Source organism: Heterocephalus glaber, unplaced genomic scaffold (assembly GCF_053883595.1).
Source record: "Heterocephalus glaber isolate CG9 unplaced genomic scaffold, H.glaber_assembly_v1.0 deba00000122, whole genome shotgun sequence".
Taxonomy (NCBI): Eukaryota; Metazoa; Chordata; class Mammalia; order Rodentia; family Bathyergidae; genus Heterocephalus; species Heterocephalus glaber.
The window spans coordinates 2,069,288-2,084,863 of NW_028258138.1; the positions used below are offsets into that span (position 1 = coordinate 2,069,288).

A 15,576-nucleotide genomic window follows, 5' to 3' on the forward strand; every position below is an offset into this window, starting at 1 on the left:
AACCCAGGGCGAGGATGAGACGCTTAACAGAGCTTAGCATCAGGGTCACCGGCCAGTCCGGCCCCACCCCTCGCTGGACAGCCGGGCCGGCCTTCCTTCTGGGGACAGTGAGGCGTCGCAGTGCAGGACAGCTTCCTCCCCCGCAAGGGCAGCGTGGCCCCAGGCTGGCTACTTCCAGGCAGCACCTCCCTTCTGCCCTCCTTGTTGTCCTTCGGGCCTCTCTGACCTGTCACGAATGCTGCTGGTGCGGATGAGAATTTCCCCAAGGAGCGCTTTCTGCTCACGCCCCCAGCTCAGTCCGAGGGAGGTGGGTGGGGCCCGACGCTGTAGCCGGAAGTCGTTTCTGCTGTGAAAACGGTGCTCTGCGCAGTGCGCTGAGTTCCTGTCCTCGGAGGACTCCTATTCACCACTTGGAGTGCTCACAGGGTGCTGCGCCCTGGGCAGAGGCCCTGAGGGTGAGTTTGAATCCTGTGACCTTGAAGGTGTTCAGCTGTTTCCCTCCAAAAGCAGCTGTTTTGCTTGGTGCCACCTCTGGCCTGACTTCCTGTTACCCCCCCCCCCCCCCCCCACGCCGTGGGCTGCAGGGGATGGATCGTGTAGTTCCTCTCAGAATGGTGGGACCAGGATCCAGGGAGGAGGGAGGTGTGCCAAGGCCCTGTGCTCACTAGGCTGGCAGGGGCCGCTGTCTGCTGTGGCTGGGACCTCGCTCTGGGGCTCCGGCCCCTCGCCTGTGCATTTCAAGGGCAGGGATGAGACCCAGCGGGTCCCACCAGGAGGCGCACCTTAAGGAGGAAGGGGCAGGTGGGCATCTGGTGACTGGGAGGGGTGGGTGAGCCAGAGGTGCCGAGAAGCCATAATCCCTCTGTTCCAAGTGCTCTCTGGAAACAGGGCCCTCGTGCACCCGGATTCCATGGAGGCGAGTCACTTGCAGCCTTCACCAAGCTCCAAGGAGACGCGGGAGGTTATCTTCATGGGTTGCTGGCTGCTGGTCACTCAGCCCTTTGAGGATCTGCTGCCCCTCAGGGCTGGGTCCTGAGGCCGACTGAGCTTCCACGGTGTGCCCAGGTGTCCCGGGTACGGGATCCAGTCATGCATGGGCAGCTGTACAAGATGGCCAATGTCTGGGATATCTGACCACATGTGCGAGTTATGATAAAAATATGGTGCTAAAATACAAAGAATTATTACAGTAAAAGACACATTGCCATGAACCCCCTTCAATTCAAACTCATTCATCCCAATGTTCTTCCCACTCTTTCTTTCTTTCTTTCTCTCTCTCTCTCTCTCTCTTTTCTTTTCTTTCTTTCGACAGGCTCTTTCTATGTAGTTCAGGCTGGGCTTGAACTCACTATGGAGCCCAGGCTGGCTTTGAGCTCCTGCTGATCCTTCTGCTTCAGCCTCCCGAGTGCTGGGATCACAGGTGTGTGTTACCATACCCAGCCCTATTGCTGCTTCCTGCAGCAGCTCTGGAGTCCTCTTTCCTGAGTGTCTTTAGCTGCACTGTCCTGGCTGCCTCCATGTCCTGAATTGAGTCAAAACATTTCCCTTTCATGGTCATTTTAACTTTGGGAAGAGCCAGAAGCCACACAGTGCCAGATCAGGTGACTAAGGTGGCTGAGGACACAACGTCGTGTTTTTAGGAGCTGCCTTTCTGCTCAGTGGTGCTCCGCAGCAGCAGTCACTGTATTTTTGATCACACCTCATGAAGACACTCAGGAAAGAGGACTCCAGAGCTGCTTCAGAAAGTGGCCAGGACGATGGGGTGAGTGCGTTCAAAGTGAGCGGGAGGATTTTGAGGGGGCTCGTGGTGATGTGTCTTTTACCATAATGAACTTTTTAAAATGTCAGCACCCACTGCGTCTTTCGATCACCTCGTGGACTTGGAGGCAGCGCTACAGAGGAGCGTGGGGCTGAGGCGGCTCACTGCCTGCCCCGTGGTGCGGGTTGTGCGATGCCAGTGTGCACAGACTGAAGGTGGCGTCAGTCGGCAGTGCCTCCTGGCTGGGGGGCCCCAGGCTGCGTCCCACCTTCCCTGCGGTCTTCCCTTCCGCTGCCTGTGAGGTCCATGGGGCAGCCTGGCCTCCTTGTAGCCACTTCCCGGCTTTAGCCAGCTGGGGACATTTGTGGTTTAAAAGTAGACCAAGCCTGAGCCAGCTGCCCTCACAGGCCCTGGCCCTGTTCCTGCCCTCCATGCTGTGGATCGTGAGCCAGGCTTCAGCTCCAGCTTCAGAAAACAAGGTTAAACTCCGTGCAAAGGCAGACAGTCGTCTTACTCTGACTCCATGGGAAGTTCACGTTTTTAGAGCAGGACAATGTAGCTTTCATCCTTCAAGGATAACTGTCCATGATTAAAAAGGCGAGTTGCCTGTGAAACCGGAGGCCATTATTAATTAGAAACACTTTCAATAGGAAGTATCCTGGTTTCTCAACCTTTAAAATTTATTTCTTGAGATTCTACTTTGAAATTGGTCTTGGCATTTGTCTTGAAACTTAAACAACATCTCGTTTATTGTGCAGCTGATTTAAAATAACTGGAAATAATGCATTTCATAATTGAACTGCATTTTGAAGAATATCAGTACTTTCTCCATCAAACACCCAGGAATGCTTCTCATACAGCATATTTTTGTGGGTGATAAGAGCAGCTACTCTCCTTGTGTTAGAATTGTCATGGCTTAACTATTCCAGCTTAATTGTGTTCAAGGTTTTATCTTCATAAAAGCCACTGAACTACTTGGAAATAATAATTTCATCATCGACTAACAGAATTAAATGTGGAAAAAAGTTCTAGCCTCCAAAGCTGAAAGGAATTCTGGCAGCTTCGACATCTATGCTATTCTTCTTTTACTTTTATAATTGTAAGAATTAGATATCATCATTATTAAAAATAATGCACTGAATTTATTAGAGAAAAGGTCTTGTCTGTTACACAATAAGAATCAGAGTCCCAACTCTTCAGACACTTAAGGAAAGTCTTTGCGGTGAGGAGAATTTCCTGAAACTTTCTTGCCAGAGTTGACTTTGAAGGTGAATCATTAATACGCTAGAAACTTGCAGTGCTGTGGAACTCTAACCCCTGCCTGCAGCGTCCAGCCTTACCCTGGCATGGACTGAGTTTTTCATGTCAGAATTCACTCCACTGGTTTACTTTTCCTTATATTTCTGGGACCAAGGAAGGTCCTTGAGGTCCAAAGTGTCATGTTGGCAGAGAGAGAGAGAGAGGGAGAGAGAGGGAGAGAGAGAGGATGGATGGGGAGCAGCCAAACAGCCCTGCACCCAGATGCCCCGATGTGCCCATATCTACATGGACCCCCAAGTGCCAGGCATTCTGGCTGCTTTCGCAGGGGTCTTTGCTCCCTCGCTTAGTTGCCATGGACTTGGCAGTGCGAGTGGCAGAGTAGCGTCCTCCTCAGACAGGTCCCTGTCCTGCCTGACCCCTGAGCCTGTGCACGTGGCTCTCAGGTGGAGAGAAGCCTGAAGTTCCCAGGAGGCACTTTTGATTTTCATTCTTTTTCTGCAATTTGTGGCCAAGCGTGGGACAGCAGATGTCCCAGGCTGCTCTGGCTGCAGCAAGCCTGGGTCCTGGGTCTGTCCCAGAGGACTCCAACCGCCCTCTCTGGGTGAGTCTGCCGCTGGCCTCAGTCCAGCCCACGAGAGGTCCCTCTGCTACCCACAGCCAAGAAAGCCTGCGGTTAGTGGCAGGGCACATGCTCCTCTCCCCTACCTAATCAGCCTCCCTTGGCCTCTTGCTCGGTCTGTGCACTCTCCCCTGGCTGCAGCCTGCGTCCCAGTAAAGGTCTCTCAGAAAGCCCGTCGACCCCTCCCTGTCCTGACTCTCCCACTAGCGTCCTCCTTTCCTCGCTCCTCGAAGTGCAGATTTCACAGGTGCAAAGCATCCCTGGCCACCAGCAGAGCCCTCCCCTCGCTCCTCCACTCTTCCCCCAAGGGCAGAACTCCTTCCGGTGACGATGCCTCTGTTCCCTGACACTTTCTCCTGAGCCTGGCCCTTCTAGTGCCTATGAACTCTTGGGTATTTTGCTGTGGTCTTAGAGATCAAGGGACCCATGGGACCCTCACCAATTCCATGTCCCTGGGGACCTTGCTGCCCAGGGGCAGCGAGCTCGTCCATGCTGCCATGTCAGGGTAGAGCTGATGCTGTCAGCAAACTTCTAGCTGGTAGAATATTCAGGCCAGGACAGGGGCCTTGGGTGGATGCTGTCAGCCAGGACGTTGTGGGGTTATCTGCAGGTGCCTGGTTGCAAAAGCTGTTTCTCAAGTCTGGCTAATTTCCTGGCTAATTTCTCCCCATGAGGAGTATGGCCTTGCCAATATATCATGACATTTGTGCATTTTTAAGCTTCATTCCCTACACTGTGCCTGAACTGACATACTCCCCGGGAGGGCTCAGAACTCTGTTGCTGCTCTGGGTGGGGGACACTGATGGAAGCTGGCACGACATCTCCCGGTACTCCTTTAGGGAATTCAGTTCTTCTACAGATGCTCAGTTCATCGAGTTTAATTGGCTGAAAAGTCTCTAATTTTATATTGGTAGTGGGTTCTTCAGGATGACTTCATATTTGGAATTGTTTAAAACAGCATTAGTATTGAATGGAATCAATTCCCCACTTTTTATGCTAATGCTTTGCAGTCTTGACATTGCTAAGATGATATTTAAGTTTCGTGGGGTATTAGTTTTGGAAGTCAGGTATGCTCTTATTTTGAAGGGTGTTCGTTGGTTTCTCAGCATTTTATTGATGTGCATGCAGGACCAGACAGTCCTGGACTATTTGTAGTTCTTCTTTTGTGACAAATCCAAGTACCGTGTGGTTCTGTCCAGAGGATGTGCCGCGGCTGTGTGCTTCCTAGCTATTTCTCCAGACTCCACTTCTGAGGCACACACACATGTATCACGCACACACACATGGATACACACATGCACACATGCAATGCAATACATGCATGCACACACAGACCACACATGCATACACATGTACACACACATGTACACACAATGCACACACACAGATACACACACATGGACACACACATGCACACACGGACCACACATGCACACACATGGACACACACATGCACACACATAGACAAACATGCACACACATGTGCACATGCACACAGGACACACTTGCACACACATGGGCACACATACACACATGTGCACACATGGAACACACATGGATGCACACACACACATGTATGCATGCACACACATGCGCGCACACCCTCCCCAAACCTTTGCTTGTTTACTTGCCTGGCATCACTCCCAGCAGAGGGCAGTGATTATCATGGAATAAGAAAGAATAGGAAAGAACACACCTAAGGAAAGAAAAAGGCGCCATCTTACTTTTTAACTGTGGACCCACATTGACTGGTTTTGTGGTGAGGAAGAGTTGGACTGTTTGGGTCTAAGCAATTGCACATTAATACTGTGGGCACCCGCAGCTAAGCCACCCGTTCACTGGCAGTTTTAGTCTCAGCCTGAGATTTTCATGCAGCTGTGCTGAGATGCAGGGCTCATGTCTTCTCGTGCTGACCCTATTCGTCCCCCGTAGCCGCTGAAGGGACATCTCCCTCGAGGACCACGAGTGTGGGTGTATTGTCACTGTGTGTTTCTTTGCAGCAATCAGACACATTTTGGAGTCCAGATGTCTCTAGAAACAAGTCTTCATGTTATTACCTGGGACTTTGGGCAAATTGCTAACGTCTTTGAATCACATGTTAGTTGTTTTTGTTTTTGTTTTGCACTGTATGGGGGATTGAATCCAGGGTCTTCACACTGAGCTACATTTCCAGGCCTTAAAAGAAATTTTTTTTTTTTGGTATTGGGGATCGAACTCTGGACCTTGCACTTGCGTGGCAGACGCTGGAACCACTGAGCTAAATCCCCGGCCCCCTAGTTTTTTTTAAAATTTGAGACAGGGTCTTGCTAAGTTGCTAAATTGCTCAAGCTGATCTTACTGTCCTCCTGCTTCAGCCTCCAACAGTGCTGCGACTGAAGGCGTGTGCCACGCTGTTTGGCTCACACTTTTTAAATCTGTAAAAAATGAGGTCAGTAAAATAACACATATTATTAGGTCTTGTGAGCACTCAACATCATAATGCACACACAGGCAGGCTCAGCAGGAGGCAGAAACCACACCTCCTTTTCCCAGGGCTAATTTAATAGAAACTGATGGTGAAGTATACAGGTGGTGACCCGGTGACCAAAGGGCTGAAAGTGACTCTTAGGTGGCTCAGTGCAGGGTACAGCTTGGGGACTTGCGGTGTCCCCATGGCCCATGTGCCAAACGCTTGGTCTCCAGCCTGGCATCACCGGGAGAAGCGGGAGCCGTAGAGGGCGGGGCGTAGTGGGAAGGGTGCAGGCCTTGTGGGGGGTGGCTGGGGACCCAGGCCTCTCCCTGTCTGCATTTCCTCCTGGCCATGAGACAAAGCTGTGTGTTCTGCTACACACACCAGTTGTGACGTCCTGTGCCAGCACAGCCCAGAGCAATGGGGCCCCGGTCAAGACGGAAGCCTCTGAGACTGTGAGGCAAAGCAAACCTCTTCTCCTTCTAAGTTGTTTATTCAGGTATTTTGTTCCAGTAGCAGAGCACGGACCAACCTAGGCAGCAAGTGTAGGAAACCGCTTCCAGCTTGGGAACTGGGGATCAAAGGACAGAACTGGGGATGTGACAGAGAAGAGGGCAGGGAGCTAAAATTCAGACTTTTGGGATGGGCATGCAGTTGAGCTGGTGCTGGTGTTGCTAGGGAGAGTACGCTGAGGCTGGTTCTGCCAGTGTTGGAAGAACTGAGAGCTGGTTTGGATGGGGAGGAATTTCCTTTGGTAGACTGAGGGACGCTGCCACCAGCAGGAAGAGGAATCAAACAGGAAGGAGCAAGGAGTAAACAGGAAGGGGCAAGGAGGAAACAGAAAGGGTCAAGACGAAGACAAGAAGGGGAAGAAAGAAGACAGAAAGGGGGGAGGAAGTAGAGAGGAAGGGGGCAAGAAGACAGGAAGGGACAAGGAGGGAAACAGGAAGGGGCAGCGGAAGACAGGGAGGATTGTTTCTTCCCTCCCTTCTGCAGCCTTGCGGACTCTCTACCCAGTCCCCTCTTAGCGGAGCCTGAGAGTGGTCGCCAGGGAGAGATGTCGTGTGCAGAGTCCCAGAGCCCGGGTCATAGAGCAGAGTACAGGGGCGGTCTGCTAGTTCCTCCATTTCTGCCATCAGTGTCTACGCAATGAATGGATCATAGTTTTCCTGCACACCTAATAATTTTGGGATACCAGATGGTGTGACTTTTGTACTTTTGGGTGCTAGATTCTATGGGTTTCCCTTAAAGAGCACTGGATTATTTTTCTGGGACGCAGTCAATAGCATGTGAAGCAGTGCGGTTCTGTTGAGGTTTCCTCTCAGGCTGTGCACGGTGAGCCAGGAGCAGCCTTTATTGGACTGATTAAGTCCCACTGCCAAGGCAGGTGAAGTCTTTGCCCAGTGCCTGTTTGGAGGTTGCTATGGATGAATAATTCTAACTCTGTGGGAGCTCTGGGAATTACTCGGTGGCCTTTCCTCCAGCCTTGGGGAGTTTCCTCTTCTTCGGCTTCAGGGTGTTTCTTTGCATAGATCAGGACTCACTCAAACACTGCAGGAAACCTTCTCTGGGTCTCTGCATCCCTCTGCAGCTCCCTCCTTTCTGCTCGTCCTCATCTCCCTGGTGCCAGAGAAGATGAGCTATTGTCCTCCAAGGTGGAAGAGCTCTGGACCCCAAAGGCAATGCTGTCCCGGCCTCTTCCAGACTGACATGGATGTCCATGCTAGTGGCGTGTTCTCGGTTGCACCTCTGTTGACAGAAAGTGGGGCCCTGTCTGAGGTGAAATGGTGCCATATCTTGTATCAGTGGGCCAAGTGTTCCCGAGGCCCTCAAAACTCAGGGAGATGGAGGCCTGGGGACACCAGAGGGACCTCACACCACATTACCTGTTGGTTCCAGCTAAGACGAGTGATTGTCTTTCAAGCTTGAAGGGGTCTTGATCTCGGCTTCCAACCAAACATCTGTCTGGTCCTCTTGAGGCTGGTGTCACGTGCAGGGCTCACACTTCCTCATCCTCCACTCTGACGATGGAGGAGAGGGGACACTTGTCAGAGCAGTGACCACAACACCATGCCCCCAAGGCCAGGTAGCCTTGTCCCCAAGGGTCTGTAGCAAAGAGACCACATCTGGCACAGCAGATGCCACGGGGCTGCTATGTGGTTGAGTTCGAAGTGCTCGATTGTCATCTTCAGGGTCGGGCTGGATTTGGGTACGGAGCACACTGTGGAATAAAGATAAGCTGGTGACCACCACCCCAGGAGCCTTCGGGTCTTTGAGGGTGGGACTCCTCTGTCAGTCCCTTGAAGTGTGGTATTGTTTTTATTTATTATTCCAGTGGCCTGGGCAGACTGAGAGCCTCTGCTTCACCATCCCTACCATGGCAGCTCAGGCTGTGGGCCGACGCAGGGGACTCTCTGTGAGCCAAGGCTGGCCCGGGACTCTGTTTCTGCCTGGCCCTGCACACCTGCCCTCAGACAGGAGCTGGTGCCCTGGGTCCCCAGTGCTACTGGACCCTGCAGTCTTTGGAACACGTGGGTGCTCTTCCTTCCCGGTGGACTGTGATTGCTCCACTCAAGAGCTCGGGGTGCTTTGAGGAACAGCTGGGGAAACTGACACTGCGTAAGCAGGGCTGATGTTGGTAGAGCCTTTTTGCTGGGGACCTGGGTTCCCTTTCGGTCAACTACTTCAGGTCTGAAAACTTGTACCAATTGGAAACTGGGGATGGAATCTTGGCTTTTATTGATATGGCTGCACGCAGTCTCCTGATTTCCCACCTTTGGTTTCTTGTATAGATTTACATGGATGCTTGCACAGATGTTCTATGGATCAAGATTCTCAGCCTCGGTGCCATTAACATTTGGAGCCAGGCAGTTCTTTGTTGTGAGAGATGTTCTCGCATATCGTAGCATGAGTAGCAGCCCGATCCTCCTAGGCTGTGACAGCTGAAATGCCCCAGGCATGTCAGTGCCCCAGGGTGGGGGCGCAGAATCCCCCTGCTCCTTTCTGAGAGCCACACACGCACGTAGACTCAGTGGTTTGCTTTCTTGCTGCCTCTGCTCTTGCCTCAGCTGAGTTTCCTTAGCATCTATTTACATCGCACTCCCAAGCCTGCTGGGGGTCCCTGTCCTTCTCTACCCCACCTGACGACTGCACTCACCTTGCTTTTGATGGTCGGATGCTTCACCTAGTCTTGGTTGCTCCTGGACACACCGTGCCTGTTGCTAGTGGGGGTCAGTTCGGTGATGGCGCCCCCTCTGCCCAGCCCTGGCTGCAGAGGACAGACGCCACTGGATACTTTGCTCCTGTTCCGCTCCTGCCTGGACCCAGTGCTCTCAGAAGTCAGCACGCACCAGCAAGTCCTGCAGCTCCTTCAGGCGCAGAGCTTCCCTTCCTTGTCTCCAGCTGCCCGCTCCCGCCAGCGCATGCGGTGATCTGACCTGGTGATGGTTTGGCAGTGAGGGCTGGTGGGCCACTCCTGGGATGGGGATCTGCTGTCTTCCCAAAGAGCAGCCTCTGCATCACCTCTGTGCACTGCAGTGCTCGCCTTCACAGGAGACCAGTGCCGCAGGGCCCGGGGAAGCTGAGGCTTGAAGCCCAGGTCCTCGGGGTCTTCTCCATCTGCCCCGACCTTGGCACAGTGCGCTGCACACGCTGACCCTGGGAATTCAGCCTCCTCCACCTTCTGCTCTGCTCGTGGCCTGCTGGGTCGAGTTCTTAGCCTTGAACTCCTGGCCAGTCCCCCAGTGGCGGAGAGAGCCTGCACTGTGGTCCTGAGACCCGAGTTGAGCTGCCTACGACAGTGTCCCCTGCGGAAGTGGACCTTGGCTACCGCCCGATGTCTTCGTCAGCTCCAACGTGGTGACAAAGCCCCATAGACTGCGTGCGTCGACGGCAGGATCCTGTTGTCTTGAAACCCCGGAGGCCGGAAGTCGGGGATCACAGTGTGGGTGGGGCTGGTTCTTCCCGGGCCTCTCTCCCTGGCTCGCAGGTGGCGTCTGCTCCCTGTGTCCTCGCGGTTGGTCACCTCCGTGTGTCTGTGCCCTGATCATCTCTCTCTCTCAGGGCGCCGCTTACACTGGGTCAGGACCCGCCCTGCGGCCTCCTGTAACCTTGATGACCCCTTTAAAGGCCCCGTCTCTTTAAATACGGGGAGGCTGGGGGTTGGCGCTTGAGATGGGAGATTTGGGAGAACACAGGTGAGTCCCCAGTGGGAGATGAGCAGAGAGACAGAGAAGGTGGACCTGCATTTCTGGGAGCCACTGTGGGTGGAGCGGGAGGGACTCGCTGTCGGAAGGGGGACAGGGAGACAGGAAGGACTCTGCAGAGAGCACCGTCTGCAAGCTGCCAGGGCTGCTGCTATTGGAAAGTCCCTTCACACCCATCCAAGTCAGGCAGTGGCTTTCGGAGCACAGACGTCATGGCTGTTCTCACGCAAGGGTGACCCTCGGGCTCTGTGAGCGGGCCAGGCAGTCCTGGGCAGAGGACAGGCTTGGGCAGTTAGTGGTGCTGAAAGGGACTGCAGGTTAGAGAAGGACCCTTCTATCCATGTTCAGGGAATAATGCCAAGCGTGAGGGTACAGCTGCTGCAGCTAAGACTGTGCACTGAAATTGGAAGGCGGACGAGACCCAGGCCTGAGGGTCACAGGACGGATGTGACCTGCCTTTGTGCCTCCACATCAGCCTCTCCTCTCCTGTTGGCAGTGCCTTGGGGAAGAAGGGGTGAGCTCCCCGAGATGGAGAGGGAGGGGAGGCTGTGTGCAGAGAACAAGTTATTTTAGATGAGAGAGAGAGGGAGGGAGGGAGAGGGAGAGGGAGAGGGAGAGGGAGAGGGGCAGGGGAGCTCAGAATAACAAATTCTCAATAACGTCCAGAGGAGTTGATGCACACTGCTATGTAGATGGCTAAAGAGGATTGGGGTGCAGGAGAGAGGGAGGAGAGGGAGACAGGGCCGAGCGTCCGCTGGTCTGCTAATGATCTGCTAAACCCCAGCCAGACCAAGCCTAGTGTTTGTTAATCTATTTTTCCTTCAAGAAGGGCAGTAAAACCCAATTGTTTAGTTTTAAACAGGTTCATTTTGCCCAAAACTTTTTTTTTTTTTTAGCATATTAGAAAGCTGGATTTAAATCCGACAGCACAGAGAGCTTTTGAAAGGCCCTCTTATTTTGAAAAGGGCAAATTCGTACATGTTGGCTTTGGGAAGTGAATCTGAGTTTGAGAACAAAAGAGCTTTCTTCCCTCCATCGCCATTCACGCTTAGTGGTGTTTGTTTATTCAGAAGTGCAGATGCCCACGCGGCACTGGGCTCCAAGCCAGGTCCAGGCGATGAGAGGGTGGCCGGGCTCGTGGGCAGGGCCTCTTGCCCTTCCAAGGAGCTTAGCGTCCAGGAGGTGGGATGCAAAAGCTGCCCCCACAAGGGCTCCATCAGTGCACCACTGACATCAACACACGCTTCCCGAGGCTGTGGGGTTTCGCTGCGTTTCCAGGCCTTCGGGGACCAGAGACGTCCAGAGGGCTGGCATCTGGAGGACAGAGTGGCATTCAAGGCCGCAGGGAGGAAGATGGGGAATCGAGGGCAGGAGCCCCCAGGTCTGCCCACGGGGAGTGGTGAACGGACACCAAGGCCACCCTGGGCAGCTGGCTGGGAGCAGAGAAGGTCAGCAGGAGAGGGGCTGCGGAGGCCGGGCCTGGGGCTCCGTCCTAGGGAGGGCACTGGTGCTCTGTTCGGGCCAAAGGCCCCAGTGCAGGGCAGAGAGCACTGTGCGTTCTTCATGTGGAGGAAGTCAGCGGGCCCAGAGCACGAAGACGCCCAGCTGCAGGGTGGGGAAAGGAAGCAGGGGGTGGCTCTTTCTAAAATGCCTGTAGGCCTGAAATTATTTACTAATGTTGCTTTAGACAGAAAAGTCTGGTGATGGGAAGACCTAGGTCACCCACATACGGCATAACTGCAGGCACTCCCAGGACTGCCTGGCTAGCGCTGCCCTCCAGGCAGGACATGGCCTCCAAGGAATGAAAATAATCTGTCTTCATTGTGCACACATGCGCGCACATACACACACACACGCACACACACACACAGAGATAGACAGGCAAATCAAATACAAAAAATGTTCAAATTAAAAAACTTGTTATAGTAAAAGATACATTGCCATGAGTCCAGCTCAAGATCCTCCCTTTCATTTTGAACACATTTATTCCACGGTCCTGGCCACTTTCTGAAGAGCTCTGCAGTCCTCTTTCCTGAGCGTCTTCATGAGGTGTGATGAAAAATACAGTGAGTGGTTGCCACCGAGCGCCACCCAGCAGAAAAAGGCAGCTCATGAAAGCCTGACTGGGTCCTCATCCACCTCATCCAGCAGATCTGGCACCGTGTGACGTCCGGCTCTTCCCCAAAGTCACAATGACCATGAAGGGGAAATGTTCTGAATCCACTCAGGACATCAAGGCAGCCAGGACAGTGCAGCTAGAGACACTCAGGAGAGAGGGCTCCAGAGCTGCTGCGGGAAGGGGCCAGGACTGTGGAGGAGGGTTCCAGCAGAGTGAGGATGTGTTCAGAGGGAGGGGGTTTTGAGGGGGGTTAGCAACAATGTGTCTTTTACTGAACTAAATGCTTAAAAAATCTGAACATTCATCATAGCTTTAGATCACACCATTCTTATATATTTTTCATAAATCATGGGACCATAGGTCTATATTTTAATTCAGCTGGGGGAGGGTGCTCTCCCTAAGGTCTAACATCTGAAGCGGTGGTCTAATCCTCCGCAAGTTCCTTCAACATTTGTTTCCCAGCTCAACTCACTGTGTATGTATTTCTGCTGAGGCTAGCAGATGCAGGCTTTAACTTACTGCATCACCATGGAGGCGATCTGACCCTGAGCTATGGAGACTTCGCCACGGTCACACACAGAGCGCCCCCTAGTGCCAGGGCCTCGGGTTCTGAGCGCGGGTTCCTGACTCCATGTTTAAGGCAGCGTGAGGGTGACTGGAAAAAGGAAGTCATGTGCTGGGCTTGTTGGCGCCGTTTGCCCTGAAAACGTACACACAGACAGCCTTCCGTGTCCAGGGGTCTCAGTCTGCAGATTCAACCAACCATGGGTTAAAAACATTTGAAAGTAGTTTTATCTGTGTGGAGCACATACAGACTTTCTTGTCATTAATTCTCAGCAATAGCACGTGACAACTGTTCACACAGCATGCACATGCACAGTGCTGTCGTCTTGGGCTGAGTGAGTGTGGGCAGGGTCAGTGCACACTCTGTGCAGACGCCACAGCATGTCCACACGAGATCTGCACATCTGCAGATTCCGGTGTCCATGGGGGTCCTGGGACCCCAGCTCCATGCCCAGCACACCCTAAACAGAGAGAAGGGGAGTGGGTGGAGTAGGAGCCTGGAAAGCTTGGAAGGCGTGAGGCAAGTGTGTGTGTGTGTGTGTGTGTGCATGTGGTGTGTGTGATGTATGTATGGTGTGTGTGGTGTGCATATTGTGTATATGGTCTGTGGTGTGTTTGTCCTGCATGGCTTCTCACAGCGGTCTGCACTGCCCACTCCGGGAAGGTAAGGACACCTCCTGCCCACTGTCCTTGTCCCTGGGTCCTGATCAAGGCCCAGGCTGCCCTTGTGACCCTGGTGTGGCAGTGGCAGAGGGATGCTGGTGTGGGTGTGGCGTGCGTGGATCTCAGGGACCTGAGAGCCCCCACCCCGGCGGCATGGCTCTGCCTTCATGGCCACACTTGCTGACGACCCCGGGAGGCCAGCGGGTGGGTTGCACCATGTGGCAGACAGGGACCCAATGGTGACTCTGGCCTCCTCAGGTTTCTGCTTCTTCCCTCAGGTTCTCCTCAGGGCCGTGTCTCAGATGTGGGTTTGCCAAGGCTGTCCCAAGAGGTGCCATGGCCCGGGCTCCAACCGCAGCCCTGCATCCTGTCCCAGTCCTGCAGCCAGAGGTCTGCGACGGGGTCCCGGGCCTCTCTCCTTGGTTCCTAGCTGTTGTCTTCTCCCGGTGTCCCCTGCCCTCCTCCCTCTGTGACAGTCCTGGTTGCGTCTTCTTATGACACCAAGGGCTGTGGATCAGGGCAAACCCCGTGACTTCCTGTGACACAGTCACCCTGTAAAGACCCCGTCTACAAACAGCACAGCGTAGGTCCTGTGGATCAGGGATTCCGCAGAGGAATTTGGGGGTTGGGGCGCCATTCGGCCCAGGACACCACCCATCTTCTCTGCTGGAGTCTTTACAACTCCTCTCTTCATCCCTCTATTTGGTGAGGCCTCAGCCCCGACAGGCACCCTGCTGTGCCCAGCACTTCTCCTTGGAATCCCCCTTGAACCCCCACACCCGCTAGATCTGCTTCGGGATGGGTCAGCAGGGCAGGACGATTCTGTGTCCCTGCCGAGGAGCTTGGCCTGCAAAGCCACTTAGGGGGCTCTGTGACGAAGCTGCTGGGGGGCTCAAGACCCCAACAAGATGGGCAGTCCTGCTCCTCAGGGGTCCTAAGGCCCCTGCTCAGTGGGGCTCCCTCTGGACAGCTGGACTTTGCAGAAGACACTGAGGTCCAGGGTCCTCTCCTTGGCCTTATCTTCGTCCTCTCCCACTTCCGGCCACCTGGGGACCCACGGGTGCCCTGCCTCGGCCTTTACAGGTGTGAACTGCGGGAAGAGGGACAGGATAAGGACCATGCTGCCCTTATTACTATGCAAATGATTGTGTGGTCAGGATACACAGAGACATCATTTATGTTTACTGTCTATGTACATGCACAAAGTACCGGGTATTGTGAAGATAGTGAATGTTAGAATTAAAAAAAAAATCATAGTAAAAGACCCATTGCCGGGGCTGGGGATTTAGCTCAGTGGCGCCCTGCCTGCCTTGAAAGCACAAGGTCCCAAGCTCAATACATGGTACTGGAAAAAAAAAAAAAGACCCATCACCATCAATTGCCTCCAAAATTTTCTCTCTCACTTCAAACACACTTATCCTATCCTCCTTGCCACTTTCTGCAGCAGCTCTGGAGTCCTCTTTCCCAAGTGTCTTTAGCTGCACTGTCCTGGCTGCCTCAGTGTCCTGAATTGAGTCAAAATGTTTCCCATTCACAGTCATTGTGACTTTGGGGAAGAGCCAGAAGTCGCACTGAGCCGGATCCGGTGAATCAGATGGAGAGGATCCACTGTGATGTTCGTATGAGCCTGCATTTCCTGCTGCTCTTGGCAGTAGCATTTACTGCATTTGTGATCACACCTGCTGAAGCCACTCAGGAAGAGGCTCAGGAGCTGCTGCAGGAAGTGGCCAGGACAGTGGGGGCGTGTGTGGGAAGGGGTGGAGGCATCTCCAGGGCACTCACGGCAGGGTGCCTTTTACTTCTGTGTCGAGGCCCGCTCAGCCCTTGTTCCTGCTCTGGTCCCACCTGACGCCGTCTGCTCAAGTTCCAGCCCAGGCTCAGACGGGAGGACGGACTGGGCAGAGGCAGAGGGAGCAGGCATGTGAAACCTGGAGGCCG

General features: G+C 53.6%; 1 protein-coding gene across 1 annotated transcript in view; it reads left to right on the forward strand.

Annotated features, from left to right (window-relative positions):
- The first annotated feature begins 357 nt into the window (after positions 1-357).
- Pcp4 (Purkinje cell protein 4) overlaps positions 358-15,576 on the forward strand; it is a 67,909-nt gene continuing 52,690 nt past the window's right edge. The window contains exons 1-2 of the mRNA XM_087211179.1: positions 358-455; positions 1,641-1,762. Coding sequence (XP_087067305.1) covers positions 1,703-1,762 — 60 coding nt within the window. The 5' untranslated portion in view covers positions 358-455; positions 1,641-1,702. The remainder of the gene's footprint in view (positions 456-1,640; positions 1,763-15,576) is intronic.